The following is a 25724-nucleotide window of genomic DNA, read 5'->3' as shown; positions in this document are numbered from 1 at the left end:
AATGCCAAGCGTCCTGCACGGTGTTGGGCTGTGAGCACAACCCCCATCTGTGGACGTTGGACCCTCATACCACCCTCATGGAGTCGGTCTCTAACCGTTTGTGCAGACACATGCACATTTGTGACCTGCTGGAGGTCATTTTGCAGGGCTCTGGCAGTGCTCCTCCTGTTCCTCCTTGCACAAAGGCAGAGGTAGCAGTCTTGCTGCTGGGTTGCTGCCCTCCTACTGCCCCCTCCACATCTCCTGGTGTACTGGCCTGTCTCCTGGTAGCGCCTCCAGCCTCTGGACACTACGCTGACAGACACAGCAAATCTTCTTGCCACAGCTCGCATTGATGTGCCATCTTGGATGAGCTGCACTACCTGAGCAACTTCTGTGGGTTGTAGAGTCCATCTCATGCTACCACGAGTGTGAAAGCACAACCAACATTCAAAAGTGACCAAAACATCAGCCAGAAAGCATTGGTACTGAGATGTGGTTTGTGGTCTCCACCTGCAGAACCACTCCTTTATTGAGGGTGTCTTGATAATTGCCAATAATTTCCATCTATTGTCTATTCCATTTGCACAACAGCATGTGAAATTGATTGTCAATCAGTGTTGCTTCCTAAGTGGACAGTTTGATTTCACAGAAGTTTGATTTCCTTGGAGTTATATTTTGTTGTTTAAGTGTTCCCATTATTTTTTTGAGCAGTGTATATAAAATCACATGTAAAACAGTTCAATGCTTTACAATCAAAGCACATGAAATCAACAGATTTTCAGAAGGGGTACCAACATTTCTTGTACTCCATTACTAAACTACATCAGAAATAGCAGGACTGAGCTGTAGCTGGTAGCATGATAGCAGTTTGGAGCAGCTGAACTGAATCAGATACCTGGCTTAATCTGGACCAAGTGGGAAGTATGGCCGAACACCAGATAGAATCTTGTGTTACACTACCTCAATACTCAGGCAGCACACAGCCACCTGATCCGGTCTTAAAGGGAACCGGTCACATGAAAAAAACGCTTTTAACCTGCAGATATGGGGTTAATCTGCAGGTTAATAGCTTTCTGGGCCTGCCCAGTGCCCACACTTAGAGCCCCGATGCCAGGAGGAAATTAACTTTATTCCCCTGCCAGCTTTTGGCATCCAGTCACAGAGGCGGCACACGTATGATTTCAGTCACGGCTCTGTGTATAAAGAGTGGTAACTGTAACCACGCCCCCAGCAATGACTGACAGCCAGCAATAATGCTGAGCTCTAAGAATGGGCAGATTCAGAATGCTATTAACCTGCAGATTAACCCCATATCTGCAGATTAATAATTTTTTTCACGTGACAGGTTACCTTTAAAACGCTTTGAATGATTACATCAGTGGTGCCTAATGGGGTGACCTGACACGGATTAGCAGAGTCATAGCTGGCCATAGGGGAAGGGAGCAAACTCCAATGCTGGAGATAGGACAGATGAGTAACAAGTTCTTTAACTCTTTGAGGGCCCTAAGTTTATTCAATCAAATTTGTTTCAGTTAAAAACTATGTGACAAATATAAGTCCAAAGAGAAGGCGGTACTCGCCTCTTCCATAAAAAAAAAAAAGACTTTATTAATCCAAGGTAAAAGCAAGGTTATTGAGCACAGCGGTAAAAAGCAATGGCAAAGAGGAAAACCAGACAAGTGTCAGGCAACGCCTACATGGTCCTTAGTCTAAGCCTGAATATCCGTAAGAGACAACACGTGGATATGCAATCCAAGATTCATTAATTAACAAACATACGTGTGAAAGTCAAAAATACCAAAAAATGTTAATTAAAATATACATATGAATATATAATATGAACTGCACCTAAATGAGATAATAAACCATTAATAATGCAAAATCATTTTCAAAAATGGCTTGGTTGCACACAGCAATGGTACATTGAAACAGCAAATGGCTTCCATTGAGAAGTTCGTAATACAGGAAATAAAGACCTGGTGGGACCTAACCACATTGAAAACGTATTTATTCTGAAAAAAGTTGGGAGGAATGTTCATTGTGACCCATGAATTGAATTATTTCGTATGAAGAGACAGAATTGAAACATACAGGTGCATCTCACAAAATTAGAATATCATCAAAAAGTTAATTTATTTCAGTTCTTCAATACAAAGAGTGAAACTCCTATATTATATAGAATCATTACAAACAGTGATCTATTTCAAGTGTTTATTTCTGTTAGTGTTGATGATTATGGCTTACAGCCAATGAAAACACAAAAGTCATTATCTCAGTAAATTAGAATACTTTATAACAGCTTGAAAAGGGATTTTAAAATCTGAAATGTATGTTCAGTAAATGCCTCAATACTTGGTCGGGCTCCTTTTGCATCAATTACTGCATCAATGCGGCAATGTGGCATGGAGGCGATCAGCCTGTGGCACTGCTGAGGTGTTATGGAAGCCCAGGTGGCTTTGATAGCAGCCTTCAGCTCGTCTGCATTGTTGGGTCTGGGGTCTCATCTTCCTCTTGACAATACCCCATAGATTCTCTATAATAGATTCTCTATGGGGTTAAGGTCAGGTGAGTTTGCTGCCAATCAAGCACAGTGATACTGTTGTGTAAACCAGGTATTGGTACTTTTGGCAGTGTGGACAGGGGCCAAGTCCTGCTGGAGAATGACATTTCCATCTCCAAAAAGCTTGTCGGCAGAGGGAAGCATGAAGTGCGCTAAAATGTCCTGGTAGACGGCTGCGCTGACTTTGGTCTTGATAAAACACAGTGGACCTACACCAGCAGATGACATGGCTCCCCAAACCATCACTGATTGTGGAAACTTCACACTAGACCTCCAGCAGCTTGGATTGTGGCCTCTCCACTCTTCCTCCAGACTCTGGGACCTTGTGGAGTGTGTCAGTGACTGCCTTCTGGACATCTGTCAAGTCAGCAGTCTTCCCGATGATTGTGGAGCCTACTGAAACAGACTAAGGGACCTTTTTAAATGCTTAGGGTGCCTTTGCAGGTGTTTTTTGTTAATTATTCTAAGTTACTGAGATAATGACTTTTGTGTTTTCATTGGCTGTAAGCCATAATCATCAACATTAACAGAAATAAACACTTGAAATATATCACTCTGTGTAATGACTCTATATAATATATGAGTTTCACTTTTTGTATTGAAGAACTGAAATAAATTAACTTTTTGATGATATTCTAATTTTGTGAGATGCACCTGTATTCTCCCTGAAATCACTATAAACATCACAGACAGTGATAAATGTTTTCGGTGTCTACTTTTAACACTTGTTGCTACAAACTCATATCTTCAACCTTTCTCTCGTGCTGCACCTCTGAGTACACAAACTAGAGAAAAATATTTGTTTACAGAAAACATATTGTTATGAAAAATGTAATTAACACAATTCCAAAATTATGTTACAGATATACAACATACTGTGGAACTTACCTGCTGCAAGAAAGGAATGGTCCTTAGAGGACACAAACATGGACCTGGGGTTAATAGTTATTGTTTCATCGGGTTTCCCTTTAAATTAAAGATGAATATTGATTTATGGAAAGTTAGATTATTGACCCAATAAGGCTGCTATAATTGACATCAGCAACTAAACAATTGAGACAGATTACAGGACGTGGAGATGAGTCATTGTCTTGCTGCTCCTGTCATACTGCATACAGACATAACAGAGAGGTGGGCTTTCAGTTCAGACAGGCAAACCATTGGACAACGGCAAGAGAAATACATGCTGGGAGGTGAGAGGAAAGGAAGTTCCAGCTCCTATAGTGCTGTCGGAATGCTGATAAAGTAGAATCATTCATTCAAAAATAGCAGTTTTATCTCGCTTTGTGGAAAATGTGGGCAGCAGCATGCTTTTCATAGAGTTGATGATATCTGTGAAAAACAAACTAACAAAATGTGGACTTTTCTCTAGGAGAAAACCTAATGAAAATGTGAAATTCACAAGACTGTAGTGTGGCTGAATGCCAGATCTGACCCCATTAAAATTAAAAATGGGATCTAGATTTGTATGCTTTAAAAATATGTCTCGTATACCTATTCCATTCACAACTCCATGCCTTGCACGCCAGTCTTAATGAAGGGAACACTGGAGTAAAATTCACAGAATTCACTAAGAGGCGTTAGTCTGTGTAATGAATTTGGCGCATCATTCAACTGCCGTTTGCCACCGTTAGAAATGTCCGCCTGTCAGGGGCTACAGTATATTTCTGTCATAATTTACATTACATTGTGCCGTAAATGATGATAATATGATCATGTCAGGCCTGTACTCCCGCTCCTTCCTCTGCTCCACCCATTTTCTAAAAGTTGGCGAAGCTGAACAGCGCTAGCGTAAAGAATGCCAAAAGTTGCAAAATAAAATTTTTGCACAATTTAGAGTTTTGCAACATTTCAAACCATTTTATTCCATAATCCTGGTGAAAGCTGCATGATCAATAGAGCACTTTGCGTTTAAACCTTATTTTAAGCAAAATCCGTTCTTTCACCTTGTAAGTGTTGCTGCTTCTCAAACTGAACTGAAAACTTTGAAACACCTTGGATGTTCTACAACACAAAGATATAAATTACACATAAAATATCCCCAGCAGCATTTTTTTTCTAGTGGATATATTGTAATAACATAAATATATGATATGATAATATTAGAAAGGAAAAATATGCAACTAAGAGATGAGCGGATCTTTTAAAATTCGAATTTGCCGAATTTTCACCAAAAATTTGATAAGCGTTGAATAAGTTTGTCATGAATCTCAATACTGAAAAGTCACTGATTGCTGAGAAAATGAGAGAAGTAACAAAAAGAGAGACGAGAGTCGCAGTGTTTGAATTCGCAGGGACCTGCAAATTTCAGAAAATTCGATTCAAGGTTGATCCTCCGCAGAACGATCCACTCATCTATAACTCGACTGTAAAAACTAAGGATTCGCTCACACAAGCGTCTACATCGGACGAGTGCTATTCGATGCTTAATCAGAGTTTGATCGGAGTGTCATTAATCGATCTGATTCCCTCGCATGAGAGAATATACGCTGGTCTGAGCGAGCCCTAATGCTAAATACGTTCGGCGTCACAGGAGCACGTTCGGCGTCACAGGAGCACCTTGTTGATACCATTATGATGAGGCGACACGACGACATGAGGATTGTGGTGTCACATTGCAACATCACATCTAATGATTTCCTGCGGTGTTACATCTAAAAGGGAGGGCCCCATGACTAGGATGTATGTGGGGCCTATGGGACTGGTTGGGGTTTTCAGTTATAGGATCTTTAACAGTTATCCCAAGATGGCGTTTAAGTTTGTTGGGGGCAGGAAAGTTTGGGCGGGTTACGGGAGTGGTATCTTGATGCTCCCTTACCTGATTGGTGGTTGTAGCTGGGTATATAAAAGTTGCTGGGAGGTTAAGGGGGTAGACAATTGGTGGATCATCGTCCCACCCACCCTCCTCTAAGTATGGCTACATACCTTTGGTTTAAAGGTCAAAATTTTAATATTATTCGGCTCTTCGGGATTAAATGTCATGTCATGGCAGCTGGTGGGAACGGGTCTTTGGAAAGCCAAATGGTGATATGGTAAAGGGAGGGGTAGGTCACTCGTTTTGGTCGGGTCAACCCCCTCTCCCTTTATAAGTGTTAAGATATACTCGGGGGGTCCCTACTGAGCCGAGATCTCAGAGAGGCAAATCAGGGGGCACAATTCAGCTGGAGGTTCCGCGAATCAGCACAATGTGGTTGGGGGCAATGAGGATTTTCTGATGGTGCCTGGTTTTTATTGGCTGAACTTTCCTTACTGTATATATTTAGGTCTAATAATATTGTTAATGTTATCAATAAAGGCTGCTGTGGCCATTTTATCCAAATACGTATAGTGTTTGTCATTATTGGTAGGTTTTAAAGGGAGACTAGTCAAGAGAAAACAGAGAGAGGTGGAGTTGGGACCATAAAGTGGTTTTGGTCAGGTGGAGGGTCAGCCATTCCTCAGTCATGGTTTTGGCATACAAACACTGGTGCCAAATACTGATGTGTGAATAAGCCCTAAAAGTGCAGAAGAGCTGGCCTTGTCTGCAGTTAGGTAATCAGCTCTAAAATTACAAACCCCCTCACTGACACCATCTTTTAGCGACTAAGGGTACTTTTTTTATGGGATACATCAAACTCCCCCATTTGTCAAAATTTTGTCTGAAACTTTCTATTCTGATTAGGCAAAAATGAAAAGTCTTTAGAGTTGTGAAGGCTCAAAAACAGATCTGGCATCCATTTTTTACATATACATATATAATATAATAATATAAACACTATCTGATCATGTACATTTTAGAATGATGATGTATAAATACAGACACACGGATGACAATACGGATGAAATTTGGCTGAGTTATCAGGATGAAAAATGGACAATTTTTCATACGCTAGTCTAAACCCAGCCTAAGAGGGGGGAAATTTCTGCTATATGAATTCTGAATTGTGCAGAAGGACTGATAAAGTAGTTGTCCACTACTAATCTCTACACTAAAGTTGTGTCCAAGGTGGTGCAGAATAAACAGTTACTCCCTTTGTGTTCCTACAGAGTCTCTGTTGTTCCTACATTTTGCTGTCTGTGTCTCCAGCCGGCCTCCTCGCTTTGTCTTTCAGAGGAGAACGTCACATGAGCACTGTGGACAATCAGCAACCACTGATTGGCTGCAGCGGTGACGTTCTATCTGAACCAGAAGAGACATGACAGTTGCTGCCAATGGCCATTGATTGGTAGCAAGTCATTTGATATTCCTGTCAAAAGAAGACGCGAGGATGCCAGGGGCGGGGACACAGGCAGTAATGCGAAAATGCAGTGGTGGTAAAGTAGAAGACATTTTTCTTTTACATCACTCTGGACATGACTTTAATATAAAAATTAGTAGTGAACGTCCTCTTTAAACCTGTTATTGCTACTCATGTAGGGGGAGTTCACTGCTGTTTACATTACTGCTGTTCTATATTTATAAGGGATTGGCCTTTCCTTACTTTGCTTTGGAGCCTTATAAATGAACATAATAGAAAACTTACAGGATGTTTTGCAGAAAGTCTGCCGCTTACAGTCCCTGTCTGATTCCAGGTGGGAGACACACAGCCCTAAAATATAAGACACGAATATAAATACTTGTATTCACATTATTCTCATTGTCAATGTGGTGTTTTTAATCTTCAATCATTGCTGCTAATGTCAGACTATGCAGTGCACACTCTACTGACAATGGAAAAGGTAACATTTAGTTGTCAAATTATTAATATATATCCCAGGGGGAATAGCAGAGGAATAACCAAGTGAAAAGTTCCAAAAGAAAATGGGAATGAAGGTATTTACAAGTCACAAAAGCTGTCATTTACGCTTTCGTTATATGTTTTAACACCAGTTCCATTCTGAGCAATCGTGTAAGTTTTTAATTATATGTTGTCCTGATTGCAAAATATCAACGTCCACAAATGTTTTGTATAGTAAATTTACAGTTGGAACGGAAAGTATTCAGACCCCTTTACATGTTTCACTCTTTGTTTCATTGCAGCTATTTGGTAAATTCTAAAAAGTTCATTTTTTTCTCATTAAAGTACACTCTGCACCCCATCTCGACTGAAAAAAACAGAAAAGTATAATTTTTTGCAAATTTATTAAAAAAGAAAAACTGAAATATCACATGGTCATAAGTATTCAGACCCTTTGCTCAGTATTGAGTAGAAGCCCCCTTTTGAGCTAGTACAGCCATGAGTCTTCTTGGGAATGATGCAACAAGTTTTTCACACCTGGATTTGGGGATCCTCTGCCATTCTTCCTTGCAGATCCTCTCCAGTTCTGTCAGGTTGGATGGTGAATGTTGGTGGACAGCCATTTTCAGGTCTCTCCAGAGATGCTCAATTGGGTTTAGGTCAGGGCTCTGGCTGGGCCAGTCAAGAATGGTCACAGAGTTGTTTTGAAGCCACTCCTTTGTTATTTTAGCTGTGTGCTTAGGGTCATTGTCTTGTTGGAAGGTGAACCTTCGGCCAAGTCTGAGGTCTAGAGCACTCTGGAAGAGGTTTTCATCCAGGATATCTCTGTACTTGGCCGCATTCATGTTTCCTTCAGTTGCAACCAGTTGTCCTGTCCCTGCAGCTGAAAAACATCCCCATAGCATGATGCTGCCACCACCATGTTTCACTGATGGGATTGTATTGGGCAGGTGATGAGCAGTGCCTGGTTTTCTCCACACATACCACTTAGAATTATCACCAAAAAGTTCTATCTTCGTCTCATCAGGCCAGAGAATCTTATTTCTCATAGTCTGGGAGTCCTTCATGTGTTTTTGAGCAAACTCTATGCGGGCTTTCATATGTCTTGCACTGAGGAGAGGCTTCTGTTGGGCCACTCTGCCATAAATGCCTGACTGGTGGAGGGCTGCAGTGATAGTAGACTTTGTGGAACTTTCTCCCTTCTTCCTACTGCATCTCTGGAGCACAGCCACAGTGATCTTGGGGTTCTTCTTTACCTCTCTCACCAAGGCTCTTCTCCCACGATTGCTCAGTTTGGCTGGACGGCCAGGTCTAGGAAGACTTCTGGTGGCCCCAAACTTCTTACATTTAAGGATTATGGAGGCCACTGTGCTCTTAGGAACCTTGAGTAATGCAGAAATTCTTTTGTAACCTTGGCCAGATCTGTGCCTTGCCACAATACTGTCTCTGAGCTCCTTGGGCGTAGTACGACATACAAAGTAATTTGTATCCTTTATACCTATCTATTATATGCCATAATGTAAACTAACTTCTAATATACTTGAATTAAAAATTCCCTCTCCTTCCCTAACTACACAATCTAATGGCTTTTCTTTTTTTATTCTTCCTTTTTTAACAATAAATTTTTATTGAAAAATATAATCATAACAATGTCGAAATACAAATGAAACTTTGAAGTACATTTATATAAAAAAGGGTATCATAGAAAACGTTAACATTTAAATAACAAAATGGAGAGGGGGAGGTAAGAGTAGGAAAGGGGAGGGGGTTCCCGAGAAAAATAGTGAAGTAAGTCTAATACCGATGTAGTAAGTTGCAAAGAATCAGGGGACTTGGGAGCATGTAAGCGAAGAGAAGAGTAGCAAAGGGTGTATGATTGGCGTACTCAGCCCAAGGGAGGCAGACTCTTTCAAACTTTAGAACTTTGTCTAGTAGTATAGAAGATAATTTTTCATTGATCATATACCAAGTTAAGCGCTTAACTTCGAATATTTCCAAACCAGATTTTTTCCAGGCTATTGCTAGGGTCTGTTTAGCAGCTAAGAATATAAAGGACATCAGAGCGTGAGTATGTGTAGAAATATGCAGTATTCGTTTATTGAGAAGGGCTTCCCAAGGGTTTTTCTTAAAGGGGTTGTCCACTACTTTGACATTGATGCCCTATCCAAAAGATAGGGCATCAATGTATGATCGGCCGGAATCCCGCACGCAGCACCCCCGCCGATCAGTGGTTATTGGTGCCTCTGCACTCTGGGTATTCCGACACCGCACACTAACATTGCGCTCTGGTGGAAGCTTGTTACTGTTGATCTTAGCCGGCAAAAGAGAATGCTGTCATTATGCACAGCAAACTCCAGCCCCTAAAACAAGCGTCACTGAAGACGTTTTGTTTCAAGGACGGTGCAGAGGCTGCGGCAGTGACCGCAGCTCCAATCCCCTGAAGAAGCTTATGATTTTATTGATTGGAAGTTGGCAAATGGGGAACCCCCCCACCTCCTGAAATTTCCTTAAAAGGTTTAAAAGCCCCTATATACAATAGAACAATTTCATCTAATGTGATAGGGGCCTCATAACTCTAACCCCTTCAGATAATGTCATGGGAGAGAAGGATCCGGCATGTGTGATTTCTAACAGGTGATCCTTTATTCTCCAGGAGATAAGCCACCACTAGAAGAGTCTGGCAGCATCTCACTCATAAAGATGAGCCGAGCGTTCCTGTAGACAGCTATATATCTAAATTCGCTCAGCTGAAAGCTATCTAATATGTATTGTATGGTCAGCTTAAGAGTGTGGCAGATTTGTGGCATAAAACATTCATTAAATGGAAATGAACCACTGAAGATAAGCCGTTTGTCCCCTATTTTCTTTTTAAATCCCATGAATTTTTTGAATTAGAAATTATGTGTCTTATTCTTAAGAAATGCATTCTTAATAAAAATGTAAATATAGTACATGAATTTTATATTTTGAAAGGATAAAATTGTTAAAGCAGAATTTATTAAGCACATTAAGGAATGCTGTTATTACTACCTTATTCACGTAGGTTAAGAGCCCATCAACAAATGTTGACTTTATTTTTTGTATCTGTAAAAAGTATAAATATAATAAGTGTGACAAAGGAGTATATTAACCCCTTCATATATAACATAATACAGAATATTTAATTGTAGAAACATGTAAAATCAGACCACGACAGAAGAACTACTAAACATTAAAATTATGGCAAGTATGATATATGGTGTATGCATAATTTTGCAGTGGATTTCACTCTACGTAATGTGCAAATTGTCTATTCTATAGTGGGGCAATAATTCTAGCCCTCTTCCTTTCGGAAGAGACAATTTGCATATTTAATTTCCCAGAGGAGCATGCATGGCTTATAAGTCTCCTCACTCTAACATACCAAGACTGGCTTGTCACTCTCCACAAGGAGAAACGTTACCCCTTATATCCCAGTCTTAGCCTCTCACCTAGCCAAATCAGATCTCATACTTTGCACTGATGAGGGGTAACACCCCGAAACACCGTATATGCAAATTGAGATTCTGGTTTGGCTTTTATCCTAAATAATAATGCAAGGCTCGTTAAAGAGTCAAAATTGATTTTTAGGATCACTGCTTCCTGTAGGTGGCGTTAGAGTTCTAGACCTCTTCCTCTCTGAAGAGACAATTTGCATATTTAATTTCCCAGAGGAGCATTGCATGGCTTCTAAGTTTCCTCACTCTGACATGCCAGGCTTGGCTTGTCGCTCTCCAGAAAAGTTACCCCTTATATTCTACACAATGGAAAGATAAAAGAACATCTGTGTCTGCATTTATTGCCTCCATGCACCTCTGTGGATGACGTATCACAGCTCCGTACAACACACAGCCATAACACAGCCAGATTACATCATGAGGCCTTACAGCCAGCAGTGTAATAAATGTAATGCTGAATTTTGGGAACTGATTTCCCAAAAGTAAAAGTATAGAAATACACTTTATGATATCATTAACCAATTCAAGACTAGGACATTTACTCCTGTTCTTGACCAGGCACATATTCAGGTTTTTTCATGTATACGGTTTTAAGAGCTATTTTTTTTGTTCGGATATTAAAGTAATTTTTGTGCCTTTTTAATGATACACAGGGCTTCATTTTTAAGTCAGTGTCATATTCTCACTCTCCTTTGTTTTTTTTCTGATATCGGTTGATATCAGTGGAAAAATAAAGGAAACAAGGGTCTAATTTTCATATTTTTTTAATGACCATTAAAATACACAAAAATGTGTTAATTCATTTTGTAAGAAATATTTTTGTATACTGGACAAGTTGTTTTTTTTTACAAAGGCACAACGATTTGGATTGGCATTTTTTTTACATTTGAGAGACAGCCGGATTTCTACTACCGCAGCAACAGCATTGCTTTAGAAAATCACTGCAGATTATAAGTTGGGCCAGCCGACCATTTAGAGTGTGTGGGTGGTCTACAGTCATGGCCAAAAGTATTGAGAATGAGACAAATAGTAATTTTTCCAAAGTTTACTGCTTCATTTTTTGTAATGCCAATTTGCATTTACTCCTGAATGTCAAAGAGTGATCAGCTTAACAGCAATTACTGTACTTGCAAAGTCAATATTTGCCCAGAAAATGAACTTTAACCCCCAAAACACATTTCAACATCATTGCAGTCCTGCCTTAAAAGGAGCAGCTAACATCGTTTTAGTGATTGATCCATTAACACAGGTGTGGGTGTTGATGAGGACAGGGCTGGCGATCAATCAGTCATGATTAAGTAAGAATGACATCACTGGACACTTTAAAAGGAGGCTGGTTCTTGGTATCATTGTTTCTCTTCAGTTAACCATGGTTATCTCTAAAGAAACACGTGCAGCCATCATTGCACTGCACAAAAATGGCCTAACAGGGAAGAGTATCGTAGCTACAAAGATTGCACCTCAGTCAACAATCTATCGCATCATCAAGAACTTCAAGGAGAGAGCTTCCATTGTTGTCAAAAAGGCTCCAGGGCGCCCAAGAAAGACCAGCAAGCGCCAGGACCGTATCTTAAAACTGTTTCAGCTGCGGGATCGGACTACCAGCAGTGCCGAGCTTGCTCAGGAATGGCAGCAGGCTGGTGTGAGTGCTTCTGCACGCACTGTGAGGCGGAGACTCTTTGAGCAAGGGCTGGTTTCAAGGAGGGCAGCAAAGAAGCCACTTCTCTCCAGAAAAAACATCAGGGACCGACTGATATTCTGCAAAAGGTACAGGGAGTGGACTGCTGAGGACTGGGGCAAAGTCATTTTCCCTGATGAATCCCCTTTTCGATTGTTTGGGACATCTGGAAAACAGCTTATTCGGAGAAGAAGAGGTGATCGCTACCACCAGTCTTGTCTCATGCCAACTGTAAAGCATCCTGAAACCATTCATGTGTGGGGTTGCTTCTCAGCCAAGGGAATCGGCTCACTCACAGTCTTGCCTAAAACACAGCCATGAATAAAGAATGGTACCAGAATGTCCTCCAAGAGCAACTTCTCCCAACCGTCCAAGAGCAGTTTGGCGCCCAACAATGCCTTTTCCAGCATGATGGAGCACCTTGCCATAAAGCAAAGGTGATAACTAAATGGCTCATGGAACAAAACATAGAGATTTTGGGTCCATGGCCTGGAAACTCCCCAGATCTTATTCCTATTGAGAACTTGTGGTCAATCATCAAGAGACGGGTGGACAAACAAAAACCAACAAATTCTGGCAAAATGCAAGCATTGATTATGCAAGAATGGACTGCTATCAGTCAGGATTTGGTCCAAAAGTTGATTGAGAGCATGCCAGGGAGAATTACAGAGGTCTTGAAGAAGAAGGGGCAACACTGCAAATATTGACTTGCTGCATTAACTCATTCTAACTGTCAATATAACCTATTGGTACTCATAATATGATTGCAATTATATTTCTGTATGTGATATAAACATCAGACAAACACTAATAAAAACGAGAGGCCAGCAGATCATGTGAATATATAATTTTGGTGTCATTCTCAAAACTTTTGGATATGACTGTAGAAGCAGTTAAATAATGTAAAAAATATGAACAAAATAAACAAAAGGGTAAATAAAAAAATAATCTTACTTGTCTAAATTGTAAAACAAGTCCGGGCAAAGGATGCAGGTCTTTCAGTTGATTTAACTAGGGTATTAATGGAAAAATTATGTTCAGTTGTTCAAAGGCATATACAATATATATTTTGCGTGTGTGTGTATGTATATCTATCTATCTATCTATCTATCTACACACTGTATATAATGTTAGCAGAGGATTAATCCGCGTGACATCCAAAGTTTAGAACACAGAATGTAGGTTTATTCATATCCAGCATAGGCACAGCATGGAGTCTGGTGTTACTGCAGCATGAGGAAATCAAATACATATATAACAACAACACAGGAAGAGAAGGAGGGGGCATCCTGTCTGTGGGAGTTTTTTTTTTTTTTTAATCTTTGTTAACAACCTCACAATATGCACAACATATGAAACAGCACAATAGTTGTTGCAATACACATACAGATTAATATGTATTATTCCAACACCCCCACTCAACAACTACTTATCCTCTTAGTCCCATTGTGGTTCTCAATTCTTGGAACCTAGCTCGTGGCAATGGCTTTGTCATAATGTCAGCTACCATCTTATCAGTTTCACAATAGACAAACTGAATTATCCCACGATCTATCAAATCACGTAGATGATGATGTCTGACGTCAATGTGCTTGGTTCTAGCACTGATCTTTTCACTGCATGCAAGTTTAATGCATCCTTGGTTGTCCTCATAAATCACCGTCAGCTGAGTTGTCGGTTTGCCAAGATTGTCTATCAATTGTCTTAGCCAAACAACCTCCTGGCTTGCATAGGCTGCGGACACATACTCCGCTTCTGTAGATGACAAGGCAACAGACACTTGTTTCCTACTAGACCAGGAGATTGAACTTTCTCCAACTTTAAACAAGTATCCACTTGTGGATTTACGATCACGCGAATCACCAGCCCAATCCGCATCTACATAGCCGGTAAGTTCTAGATCTCCTGCTGCAGATAGTTTTAAATTTACATCTTGCGTTTCTTTCAAATATCGGAGAAGTCTCTTAACAGCATTCCAGTCTCTTTGGCGCTTTTTTTCCACATATCGGCAAAGGATTCCAACTGTTGTTGTGATATCCAGTCGAGTCATAGTTGATATGTATAGAAGTGCCCCCACTGCCTGACGATATTTCTCATTGTTAGGCAACAGGTCATCTTCTCCTTCCAGCTTCAGGTAGGATGGTTCCATTGGGGTTGATATACCTTTGGCCTCTGACATTTTAAACTGATTCAGAATCAAATTAATTTTTGCACTTTGGTTTAGAAGAAATTTAGCTAACATAAATGAGTTCAAGTCTCCAGGTCCAGATGAATTACACCCCAGAGTACTGAAGGAGATCGTAGAAGAAATTTTAGAACCACTCTCCATAATCTTTGAAAATTCTTGGAGAACAGGAGAAGTCCCAGAAGACTGGAGAAGAGCAAATGTTGTTCCTATCTTCAAAAAGGGGAAGAAGGTGGACCCAGGGAACTATAGGCCGGTGAGTCTGACTTCTATACCAGGAAAGATCTTTGAACAAATTATTAAACAACATGTATGTAAGTACATGGATAAGAATGAAGTGATTAACCAGAGTCAGCATGGGTTTGTAACTAACAAGTCATGTCAGACTAACTTAATTTCCTTCTATGACAGAATCACTGACTGGGTGGATCAGGGAAATGCTGTAGATATAGTATATCTTGACTTCAGCAAAGCATTTGACAAAGTATCTCACACCATCCTTATTGAAAAAATGACCAAGTATGCAATGGACCAGGCAACTGTTAGGTGGATTCATAACTGGCTTAGTGATCGGACTCAAAGGGTGGTTGTAAATGGCTTCACATCCAGCTGGATGAATGTCTCAAGTGGGGTACCACAGGGCTCCGTCCTGGGACCTGTATTGTTCAACATCTTTATCAATGATTTAGATGAAGGAATTGAGGGTAAACTGATTAAATTTGCTGATGACACAAAGCTAGGAGGGATAGCTAATACTAGAGAAGAGAGAGAGAGGATTCAAAAAGACCTAAATAAACTGGAGCAGTGGGCAGCAACCAACAGAATGGTTTTTAACAGGGAAAAATGCAAAGTACTACATCTGGGCAATAAAAATGAAAAAAGCATATACAGAATGGGAGGAATAGAGCTAAGCAACAGTACATGTGAAAAAGACTTAGGTATACTAATAGATCATAGACTGAACATGAGTCAACAGTGTGATGCAGCAGCAAAAAAGGCAAATACAATTCTGGGATGTATTAACAGAAGCATACAGTCTAGATCACGTGAAGTCATTATCGGTCTTTACTCCTCTTTGGTCAGACCTCATCTGGAATACTGTGTACAGTTTTGGGCACCACATTTTAAAAAAGACATAGACAAACTGGAGCAAGTTCAGAGAAGAGCGACCAGAATGGTGACTGGTCTGCAAACCATGTCCTATGAGGAACGGTTGCAGGATTTGGGAATGTTTAGCTTGCAAAAAAGAAGACTGAGAGGAGACTTAATAGCTGTCTACAAATATGTCAAGGGCTGTCACATTGTAGAAGGATCATCTTTATTCTCATTTGCACAAGGAAAGACTAGAAGCAATGGGATGAAACTAAATGGGAGGAGACACAGATTAGATATTAGAAAAAAAATTTTGACAGTTAGGGTGATTAATGAGTGGAACAGGCTGCCACGAGAGGTGGTGAGTTCCCCTTCAATGGACGTCTTCAAACAGAGGCTGGACAGACATCTGTCTGAGATGATCTAGTGAATCCTGCTTTGAGCAGGGGGTTGGACCAGATGACCCAGGAGGTCCCTTCCAACTCTACCATTCTATGATTCTATGATTCTATGAAAACTTCCATCTTCCTCTCTCTGGATTTGGATTCCTAGATAATATGTCACACTTCCAAGGTCTTTTGTTTCAAAGTGCTGATTCAGAATTTCAGTCATTTTTCCAATTTCTGCGTCGTCCACATATAAGAGAATATACATCTGTATATTTTGTGTATAAGCACGGATCTGCTTGACCTCTTTTAAATCCTTCTTCCAACAAGACTTTATTCATCTTGGTGTTCCATGCTCTTGCTGATTGCTTAAGACCATAGAGAGATTTTTGTAGTTTGCAAACAAGATTCTCTTCACCTCTTTTCACATAACCTTCAGGTTGAGTCATGTATAAGTCCTCCTCAATGTCACCATTTAAAAAGGCAGTTTTTATATCCAAATGTCTGACATACATCTTTTGTACAGCAGCTGCAGCTAACAAAGCTCTGAACGTGGTCTGTTTAGCGACTGGAGCAAATGTAGTATCGTAATCTTCGCCATACTTTTGAGAATATCCTTTTGCGACCAACCTTGCTTTGAATCTGTGGACTTTACCTTCAGAGTCATATTTGGTTTTGAAGACCCACTTGCACTTGATTGCCTTTTTGCCCTGTGGTAGCTTGGTGAGTTTCCAAGTTTGGAGTTGATGAAGCGATTTGATTTCCTCATTAACGGCATCGATCCACTTTGTTCTTTCATGGACAGGTAGTGCTTGCATTTCATCCCATGACTGCGGCTCTGATTCAGGTAGTGTCTTGACAATGTAAGATAGACGTTTAGCTGGTATACCTTTATTTGATCTCGACGATCTCCTGATTTCAGATTCACCTGATTTTTCTGTTGTTCCTTCATTAGTTGAAGAATCCAGCCAGACCTCTACATCCTCCTTGTTGCGGTCTTGTAATTGTGACTTCAGCTGGACTACTGGCGTGATGTCACAAAACTTGGGTGATACAAAGTTCTCATCAATCACTACATCTCTACTTATTGTGATCTTGTTTGTTTCTGGGTGTAGAATCCTATAACCTTTCTGGGTTTCGCTGTAGCCTACCAGGATACCTTCCTTAGCGTGAGATTCCCACTTAGTTCGCTTTTCTTTGGGAACATGTACAAATGCTTTACTTCCGAATATTCTTATGTGATGTAATTTTGGCTTTCTGCTATTCCATTGCTCAAATGGAGTTTTCTCTGTAGCTTTACCTGGTAGTCTGTTCTGAAGATAGCAAGCTGTCATGATTGCTTCACCCCAATATGCTGTGGGCAGATTTGCATCAAATAACATGCTTCTTCCACTTTCACATAGTGTTCGGTTCCTTCTTTCCGCGACACCATTTTGCTCTGGGTTGTACGGTACAGTGGTCTGAAATAGGATTCCATTTTTCTTTAAAATGCTCTGTGTCTCATTACTTGTATATTCAGTCCCATTATCTGCACGTAGAATCTTTGGCATTCTTCCAAATTTATTATATACTTCAGCTAGGTATATTTCAAGTTTCTCTGGAACTTCCTTCTTGCTGTGAAGCAGGTGGACAACTGTATATCATGAATGATCATCAATAAATGTGAGAAAATATCTCTTCTTCCCTGGAGTCAGAGTGCTCATTGGTCCACAGACATCTGTGTGTATTAAATCTAGTGGCTGTGCTGTTGTTGTACTAATTCTCTTAGGAAAAGCTTTCCTAGACATTTTCCCTTTGATGCAGCTAGTACACTTCATTGTCTGGTTACATAGATCAATTGTAATATCCTCAGCTAGTTGCTTTTGGACTAACTTTCTTATTGCTTCTGGGTCTCTGTGTGCCAGACGCCTATGCCACACATGAATACAGTTTTTATGCTCTTCTTGTTGCGCTGTATACACACACTCTTTGCATTTCAGCTGATAAAGTTCATCTGTGATGTTTCCCTCTGCTAGTGTGTGACCTTCCTTTGAGATGATGCAGCTATCATGCTTAAATGTAACTTCATTTCCTTGTTTTGTGAGTTTCTTCACAGATAGTAGATTACTTTCAAGACTAGGCACATACAGCAAATCCTTTACTGGGATCTTCCTGCTTTGTATTGGTGAGATTGTACAATCAATAAAACCATCTCCTATGCCTTCTGAAGTCATGTACTGACCATTAGCCATAATCATTTTCTCTGATTTACTTTGGTCAAGCTTAGAAAAGAAGTCTCTGTTATTAGTCATGTGACTAGTTGCTCCAGAGTCTATATACCATGCATGCTTTGATGTATTTGCACTAACAGTAAATGCAGTTTCAGTATTCACAGAATCATTTTCTCCAGATACAGCACTTTTAACCCTTTGATGACTGCTTTGCTTTTTCAGCTGATTCATTCTAGCTTTCCAGACTCTGCAGTCAGCTTTCAAATATCCTGATTTCTTGCAAACAAAACATTCATGTGTTTCTTATATGTGCTTCCTGTTATCAGTTAGGCTTTGTGTCTGTAAAGCAGATTCTGTGTTGCATGTCCTACAGTTTACACCTTCTGCCTTTCGCTTATATTCATCTATGAGCTTCCCCCTGACATACTCCAGTGTAAGCTCATCATCTGGACGCGCATCTAGTGCGGTTACAAGCGTATCATAGCTCTCTGGAAGGCCATTAAGCAGTAATGCGGCCACATGAAAGTCCTTTAGATCTTCCCCAATGCCTCTCAGGCGTTCTACAACTTCCAGAACACTTCTTATGTAATCCTGCATATCCTGGCCTTTCTGTAGCTTAGACTGGTACAGCTTTCTCATGAGATAGAGCTTATTGCTTAAATTTATCCTCTCATGTACCTTTTGCAACTGCTCCCACATTTCCTTTGCAGTATTACATTTACACACATGCACAATATGGTCATCATCTATACTGAGTGATATGGTACTTTGTGCTTTCTGATCCATCTCTGTCCACTCCTGTGGCACTGGGTCAGGTTTAGGCTCCTGTGTGTATTTCCACGTACCTTCTCTTATCAGCAGCATTTTCACTTTGAATTTCCAGGATTGATAATTCTGGTTAGTGAGACTTGGCACTGTAAATTTCATGGAGCTGCTGCTGGTGGCCATCTTTGCTTCTTCTCAGTTTGCTGTCTTTCTTTCTTTTCTTTCCTCTGTGTTCTGGGGATCTGTGACTCTGGGACTCAGGTACATCTGGGCCCATAACCTGTTAGCAGAGGATTAATCCGCGTGACATCCAGAGTTTAGAACACAGAATGTAGGTTTATTCATATCCAGCATAGACACAGCATGGAGTCTGGTGTTACTGCAGCATGAGGAAATCAAATACATATATAACAACAACACAGGAAGAGAAGGAGGGGGCATCCTGTCTGTGGGAGTTTTTTTTTTTTTTTAAACTTTGTTAACAACCTCACAATATGCACAACATATGAAACAGCACAGTAGTTGTTGCAATACACATACAGATTAATATGTATTATTCCAACATATACACACATATATCTATACTAGATGGTGGCCCGATTCTAACGCATCGGGTATTCTAGAATACGTATGCGGCCGACCGGGCGCAATCAGCAGAGCTGTGTTTAAATTTGGCGCCAATATCGCCGCCGGCTGCGACCAATCAGCGAACCGTATTAGTGAGGACCGGGGAGATGCGCTGCCTGTGCGGGTACTTCCGCTGCGAGCAGCGGGGAGATGACCGGCTGCTCGCAGCAGAAGTATCCCGACCAGTGGCGCCGCTCCCCGGTCCTCCCTTCACACTTGCCGTCACTAGTGCCGGTCATCTCCCAGCTGCGGCCGGACCAATCAGCGACGCGGGATTTCCTGGACAGACAGACAGACAGACGGGATAAGACGATTATATATATTAGATACACATATACACACGTGGTCAAAATTGTTTAATGAAAGAAAAACCCACAAAGGTCACAGAAATAACTTGAATCTGACAAAAGTAATAATAAATTAAAATCTATGAAAATGAACAAATGAAAGTCAGTCATTGCTTTTCAACCCTGCTTCCACAGAATTTAAAAAAATTAAACTCATGAAATAGGCCTGGACAAAAATGATGGTACTCCTGAAAATAATGTGACAAAGGGGACATATTAAATCAAGTTGTGTCCAGTAATTAGCATCACAGGTGTCTGCAATCTTGTAATCAGTCAGTGGGCCTGTATATAGGGTTACAGATACTCACTGTGCTGTTTGGTGACATGGTGTGTACCACACTCAACATGGACCAGAGGAAGCAAAGGAAAGAGTTGTCTCAGGAGATTAGAAAGAAAATTATAGAAAAGCATGTTAAAGGTAAAGGTTATAAGACCATCTCCAAACAGCTTGATGTTCCTGTGACTACAGTTGCACATATTATTCAGAAATTTAAGATCCATGATGTTAAATACTGACCAAACACTGAATATGGCCTTTGTTGTATACTCCACAAATCTAGCCTTTATAGAAGTGTGGCAAGAAGAGAGCCATTTTTGAAAGCAAGCCAAAAGAATTCCTGTTTTCAGTTTGAAAAAAAAAAACATGTAGGGGACACAGCGTGCAGATGAGACCAAGGTAGATCTTTTTGGGCTAAATGCAAAACGCTATATTTGGTGGAAAACCAACACTGCACATCACCCTGAAAACACTATCCCCTTCGTCAAACATGGTGGTGGCAGCATCATGCTGTGCGGAGTCTTTTCTTTAGCAGGGACAGGGAAGCTGGTCAGAGTTGATGGGAAGATAAGCTAAATACTGGGTAATCCTGTAGTAAAACCTGTTATAGGCTGCAGAAGACTTGAGACTGGGGTGTAGGTTCACCTTCCAGCAGGACAACGACCCTAAACATACTGCCAGAGCTACAATGGATGGTTTAGATCAAAGCATATTCATGTGTGTGAATGGCCCAGTCACAATCCAGACCGACATCCCATTGAGAACCTGTGGCAAGACTTGAAAATCGCTGCTCACAGACATCTACATCTAATTTCACTGAGCGAGAGCGAGTGTGCAAAGAAGGGGCAAAAATGTCACCTATAGATGCAAAGCTGGAAGAGACAGACCCCAAAAGACTGCAGCAGTAATAGCAGCCATAAGTTGTCCTAGAAAGTATTGACTCAATACAAATGCACGTCACAATTTTCAGATTTATATTTTGAAAAAAATTAGAAAACCATGTATAATTTCCTGCACAATTACTTGTTACTTAGTGTTGATATATCACATAAAATCACAATAAAACAAATTTAAGTGTTTGGCTGTAACGTGAAAAAATATGGAAAAGTTTACAAGGTATGAATATTTTTTCAAGGCACTTTATAGATAAAAATCTTTCCTTATACATTTTACTTGAATTTCATTACAACAATTGATAATCTTGACTGAGTAGGGTGTATAGCCCTCACATGCCTGTGTGCACTCTCGACATGCTCCTGATGAGACTGTGGATGGTGTCCTGGTGGATCTCCTCCCAGATCTGAATTGGGGTAACAATTAGCTCCTTGAAAATTTGTGGTTCTTCTTTCCGGCATCATTTGCACTGATACATTATATCTCAGAGGTTTTCATTAATATTCAGGTCTGGGGCACATGATGGCCAGTCAATGACATCAATGTCTTCGTCATCCAGGGACTGCCTGCACACTCTGGCCACATGAGGCCGGACATTGTCCAGTACCAGGAGTGTAGGGCTTAACGCACCAGCATAAGGTCTGAAAATGGCTGTGAGGATTTCATTCGGGTTCCTAACAGCAGTGGGCACTGTCATCTATGACATTGAGGTTTTTGTGACAGACCCTCCCCAGCCCATCACTGATCCACCACCAAAGTGGTCATTCTTGGATGATGTTGCAGTCAGCATAACATTCACTACTGAGTCTCTAAATTCTTTCCCATCTGTCAAATACGCTCCCGTCTGTGAAGTGAATGGGACACCAATGGTGGACCTGTAAATTCTGGTGGTCTCTGTTCAATGCCAGACGAACTTCTCGGTGCCAGGCTGTGAGCACAGATCCCACTGTAGAATGAAGGGCCCTTATGACACCCTCATGGAGACTGTATCTGACAGTCTGGTCAGAAACATACACACTAATAGCTTCTGGAATTTATTTGATAAGGCTCTAGCAGTATTTCTCCTGATTTTCCTCGCACAAAGGAGCATAGCAAAACTATACAGATGTGTCTTACTGGAGGAACTGGGATAGCTGAATGGGCTGCCGTGCAGGTGCTGCCAGTACTGACAAGTAAAATCTTAAACTAGAGAAGAATAAGGATAAGTAGAGATGAAAGAATAAAGAAGAGAGGTTAAAAAGAGAAGCGTTGCCTGTGGCCACCTCCCGCTGAACCATTCCCTTTTTGGTGGTCGTTTTGCGGTTTCCCCTCCAGTGCTCCTGTTGTCACTTTCATATGCACCAAAGCAGAAGAAAGTAGTTCACAATCGCTTATGCTTCCTAACTCGACAGATTGATGTCCCTGAAGTTTAACTTGACTTTCGTATTATACTGTGATGTTTAAGGCCATGTTCATATGATTGTTTTTTTCCAACATCGCGGTAAAGATGCTGTCATTTTTCTGTGAATATGTTAAACTGTGGCAAAAAGACATTGTGTTAACATGGACTAAGTGTTCCTTTACATTTTTTGAGCAGTGTATATATATCAAACAAAAATTATGACCAAGATTAGTCATACATCTGCAATTAAATGACTAAAGATACATTTAAATTTAGATATAGGAACCATTTAGTTTGGACACACATTTACCAGTGATGCCAACATGCCTCCCTCTCTCTTTTGGCAACCAACCAACCTTTTGTCATCTGTCATGTCAATAGAGGTCTATAAATATGTGCACCAATAATATACACCGCTCAAAAGAATAAAGGGAACAATCAAATAACACATCCTAGATCTGAATGAATGAAATATTCTCATTGAATACTTTGTTCTGTACAAAGTTGAATGTGCTGACAACAAAATCACACAAAAATCATCAATGGAAACCAACTTTATTAAGCAATGGAGGCCTGGGTTTGGAGTCACCCCCAAAATTAAGGTGGAAAAACACTATAGGCTGATCCAACTTTGATGTAATGTCCTTAAACACTTTACAGCCTGTGCCGTATTAGTACGCACAGGCTGTAATCCCCCGGTTCAGTGAGGGCTCCGGCGCTGAGCCCGCACTGAACCGGGCACATGTCAGCTGATTATTACAGCTGACATGTGCCCGCAACAGCCGCGGGTGGAATCACGATCCACCCACGGCTGTTAACATGTTAAATGCCGCTGTCAATCTCTGACAGCGGCATTTAGCAGCGCCGGAAGCGCATCACTTACCCCGCCCATCGGTGACCCCGTCACGTGATCGTGGGTCACCGATGGGTGGTCATGACAACCTTGGGTCTGCAGCAGACTCCAGTGGTTGTCATGAGCTGGTCGCTATGAGCACCACCTAGTGGTCGGCGCTCATAGCACACGACCATTTCTGCTACATACAGGTGATCTGCTGATCATCTGTATGTAGCAGAGGCGATCAAACAAGTGCTGCTTCTAGTCTCCTATAAAGACTATAGAAGCAAGCAAAAAGTGAAAAAAAGTTTTTAAAAATATTATAAAAAATTAAAAAAATATAAAAGTTTAAATCACCCCCCTTTCGCCCCATTCAAAATAAAATAATTCAAAAAAAACCCTACATACACATATTTGGTACCGCCGCGTTCAGAATCGCCGGCTCTATCAATATAAAAAAATAATTAATCCGATCGGTAAACAGCGTAACGAGAAAAAAATTCTAAACGCCAGAATTACGTTTTTTGTTCGCCGCAACATTGCAATAAAATGCAATAACGAGCGATCAAAACATCAGATCTACCCCAAAATGGTATCAATAAAAACTTCAGCTCGGTGCGCAAAAATAAGCTCTCACTCGGCCCCAGATCCCGAAAAATGGAGACGCTACAGGTCTTAGAAAATGGCGCTATTTTTTTTTCTCCAAACTTTGGAATTTTTTTTCACCACTTAAATGAAAAAGAACCCATACATGTTTGGTGCCTACAAACTCTTAATGACCTGGAGAATAATAATGGCAGGTCAGTTTTAGCATTCAGTGAACGTGGTATTGCACTTTTTTTTTGCAATTTCACCGCACTTGGAATTTTTTTCCCATTTTCCCGTACACGATATGATAAAACTAGTAATGGCGTTGAAAAGTACAACTCGTCCCGCAAAAAAATAAGCCCTCACACGGCCATATTGACCAAAAAATAAAAACGCTATGGCTCTCGGAATAAGGGGAGCAAAAAACGAAAATGCAAAAACGGAAAATCCCAGGGTTGTGAAGGGGTTAAAACAAGTCAAAATGAGGCTCAGTATTGTGTGTGGCCTCCACGTGCCTGTATGACCTCCCTACAACGCCTGGGCATGCTTCTGATGAGGTTGCGGATGGTCTCTTGTGGGAGCTCCTCCCAGACCTGGACTAAAGCATCCGCCAACTCCTAGTCAGGCTCTTGATAATTGCCTATCATTTCTACCAGTTGTCTGTTCCATTTGCACAACAGCAGGAGAAATTGATTCACACTCAGTGTTGCTTCATAACTGGACAGGTAGATTTCACAGAAGTATTTTTGACTTGGAGTTACATTGTGTTGGTTAAGTGTTCCCTTTATTTTTTTGAGCAGTGTATATTTTCTAGAGATGTGTTCATTACAAGAGGGAGCAATCAGACCAGCTGTACCCTCACCTACTGTATCCTCACCTATTTCTTGTAGATTGTGAGCCCTCGCGGGCAGGGTCCTCTCTCTTCCTGTACCAGACGCTGACTCATTTTTGTTCAAATTATTGTACTTGTTGTTTGCTATGTATATCCCCTTTTAAATATGTAAAGCGCCATGGAATTAATGGCGCTATAATAATAAATAATAATAATAATTGTTCTGCAAAGCTGTTGTGAATAAGCCTGTGTCCTGGACTGTTTAGAAAAGAGGTTGCAATGTGCTTTATACAGTGATGCTCACCATTATTGGCACCCCTTCAAATTTTTCATAGACTGTACAATATCTTCAGAAATAAATGGAAATGTGCCAAAGTTATATCCTCAGGATTTTTTAATTAGTGGTCCAAAGTAATACAACAATAAAACATTGTTTTTCAACTTCCATGTTTTCAATTTCAAAGAAGAAACAGAATAAACAGCATGTGCAGCAATAAAGGCCCCCCTAATTAATACTTGGTTGCACACCCTTTGGCATTGCGGACAGCCTCCAAAAGTTTCTTGTAGCCATCTATAAGCTTCTTGCACTTCTCAGCTGGAATTTTCTCCCATTCTTCCTTTGCAGTTTGTTCAAGCTCTTGAAAATTTGCAGGGTTCTCTCTCAGCTCACCCCAAATATTTTCATTGCTAGCCATTTTAAAACAGTCCATTTTTTCTTTTTCAACTAATCCTGTGTACTTTTGGATGTGATTTTTGTCTCAAGCTAAGTTTTCTTACACTGGGTAGGACATTTTGCTCTAAAATCTCTTGATGCCACGCCAGGTGTGAGAAAGACTTAGTGCTACACAGAAGGAAGAGGGAAAGAGAGCCCAGACTCTAGGAAAAGGGGGGAGTGGAGACCTCCTAGTCTGG

General features: G+C 40.7%; 1 protein-coding gene across 1 annotated transcript in view; it reads right to left on the bottom strand.

Annotated features, from left to right (window-relative positions):
* Positions 1–25724, bottom strand: part of POLN (DNA polymerase nu) — a 180980-nt gene that overhangs the window by 74537 nt on the left and 80719 nt on the right. The window contains exons 11-15 of the mRNA XM_073662265.1: positions 13348–13404; positions 10270–10323; positions 7045–7110; positions 4489–4546; positions 3431–3508 (exon numbers count right to left, since the gene is read on the bottom strand). Of these exons, the coding sequence (XP_073518366.1) occupies positions 3431–3508; positions 4489–4546; positions 7045–7110; positions 10270–10323; positions 13348–13404 (313 nt within the window). The remainder of the gene's footprint in view (positions 1–3430; positions 3509–4488; positions 4547–7044; positions 7111–10269; positions 10324–13347; positions 13405–25724) is intronic.

The sequence above is a fragment of the Phyllobates terribilis genome, unplaced genomic scaffold (assembly GCF_046119375.1).
Source record: "Phyllobates terribilis strain yellow unplaced genomic scaffold, ASM4611937v1 Scaffold_1__5_contigs__length_1240528914, whole genome shotgun sequence".
Lineage (NCBI taxonomy): Eukaryota > Metazoa > Chordata > Amphibia > Anura > Dendrobatidae > Phyllobates > Phyllobates terribilis.
This window is presented reverse-complemented; position numbering and strand designations above follow the sequence as displayed.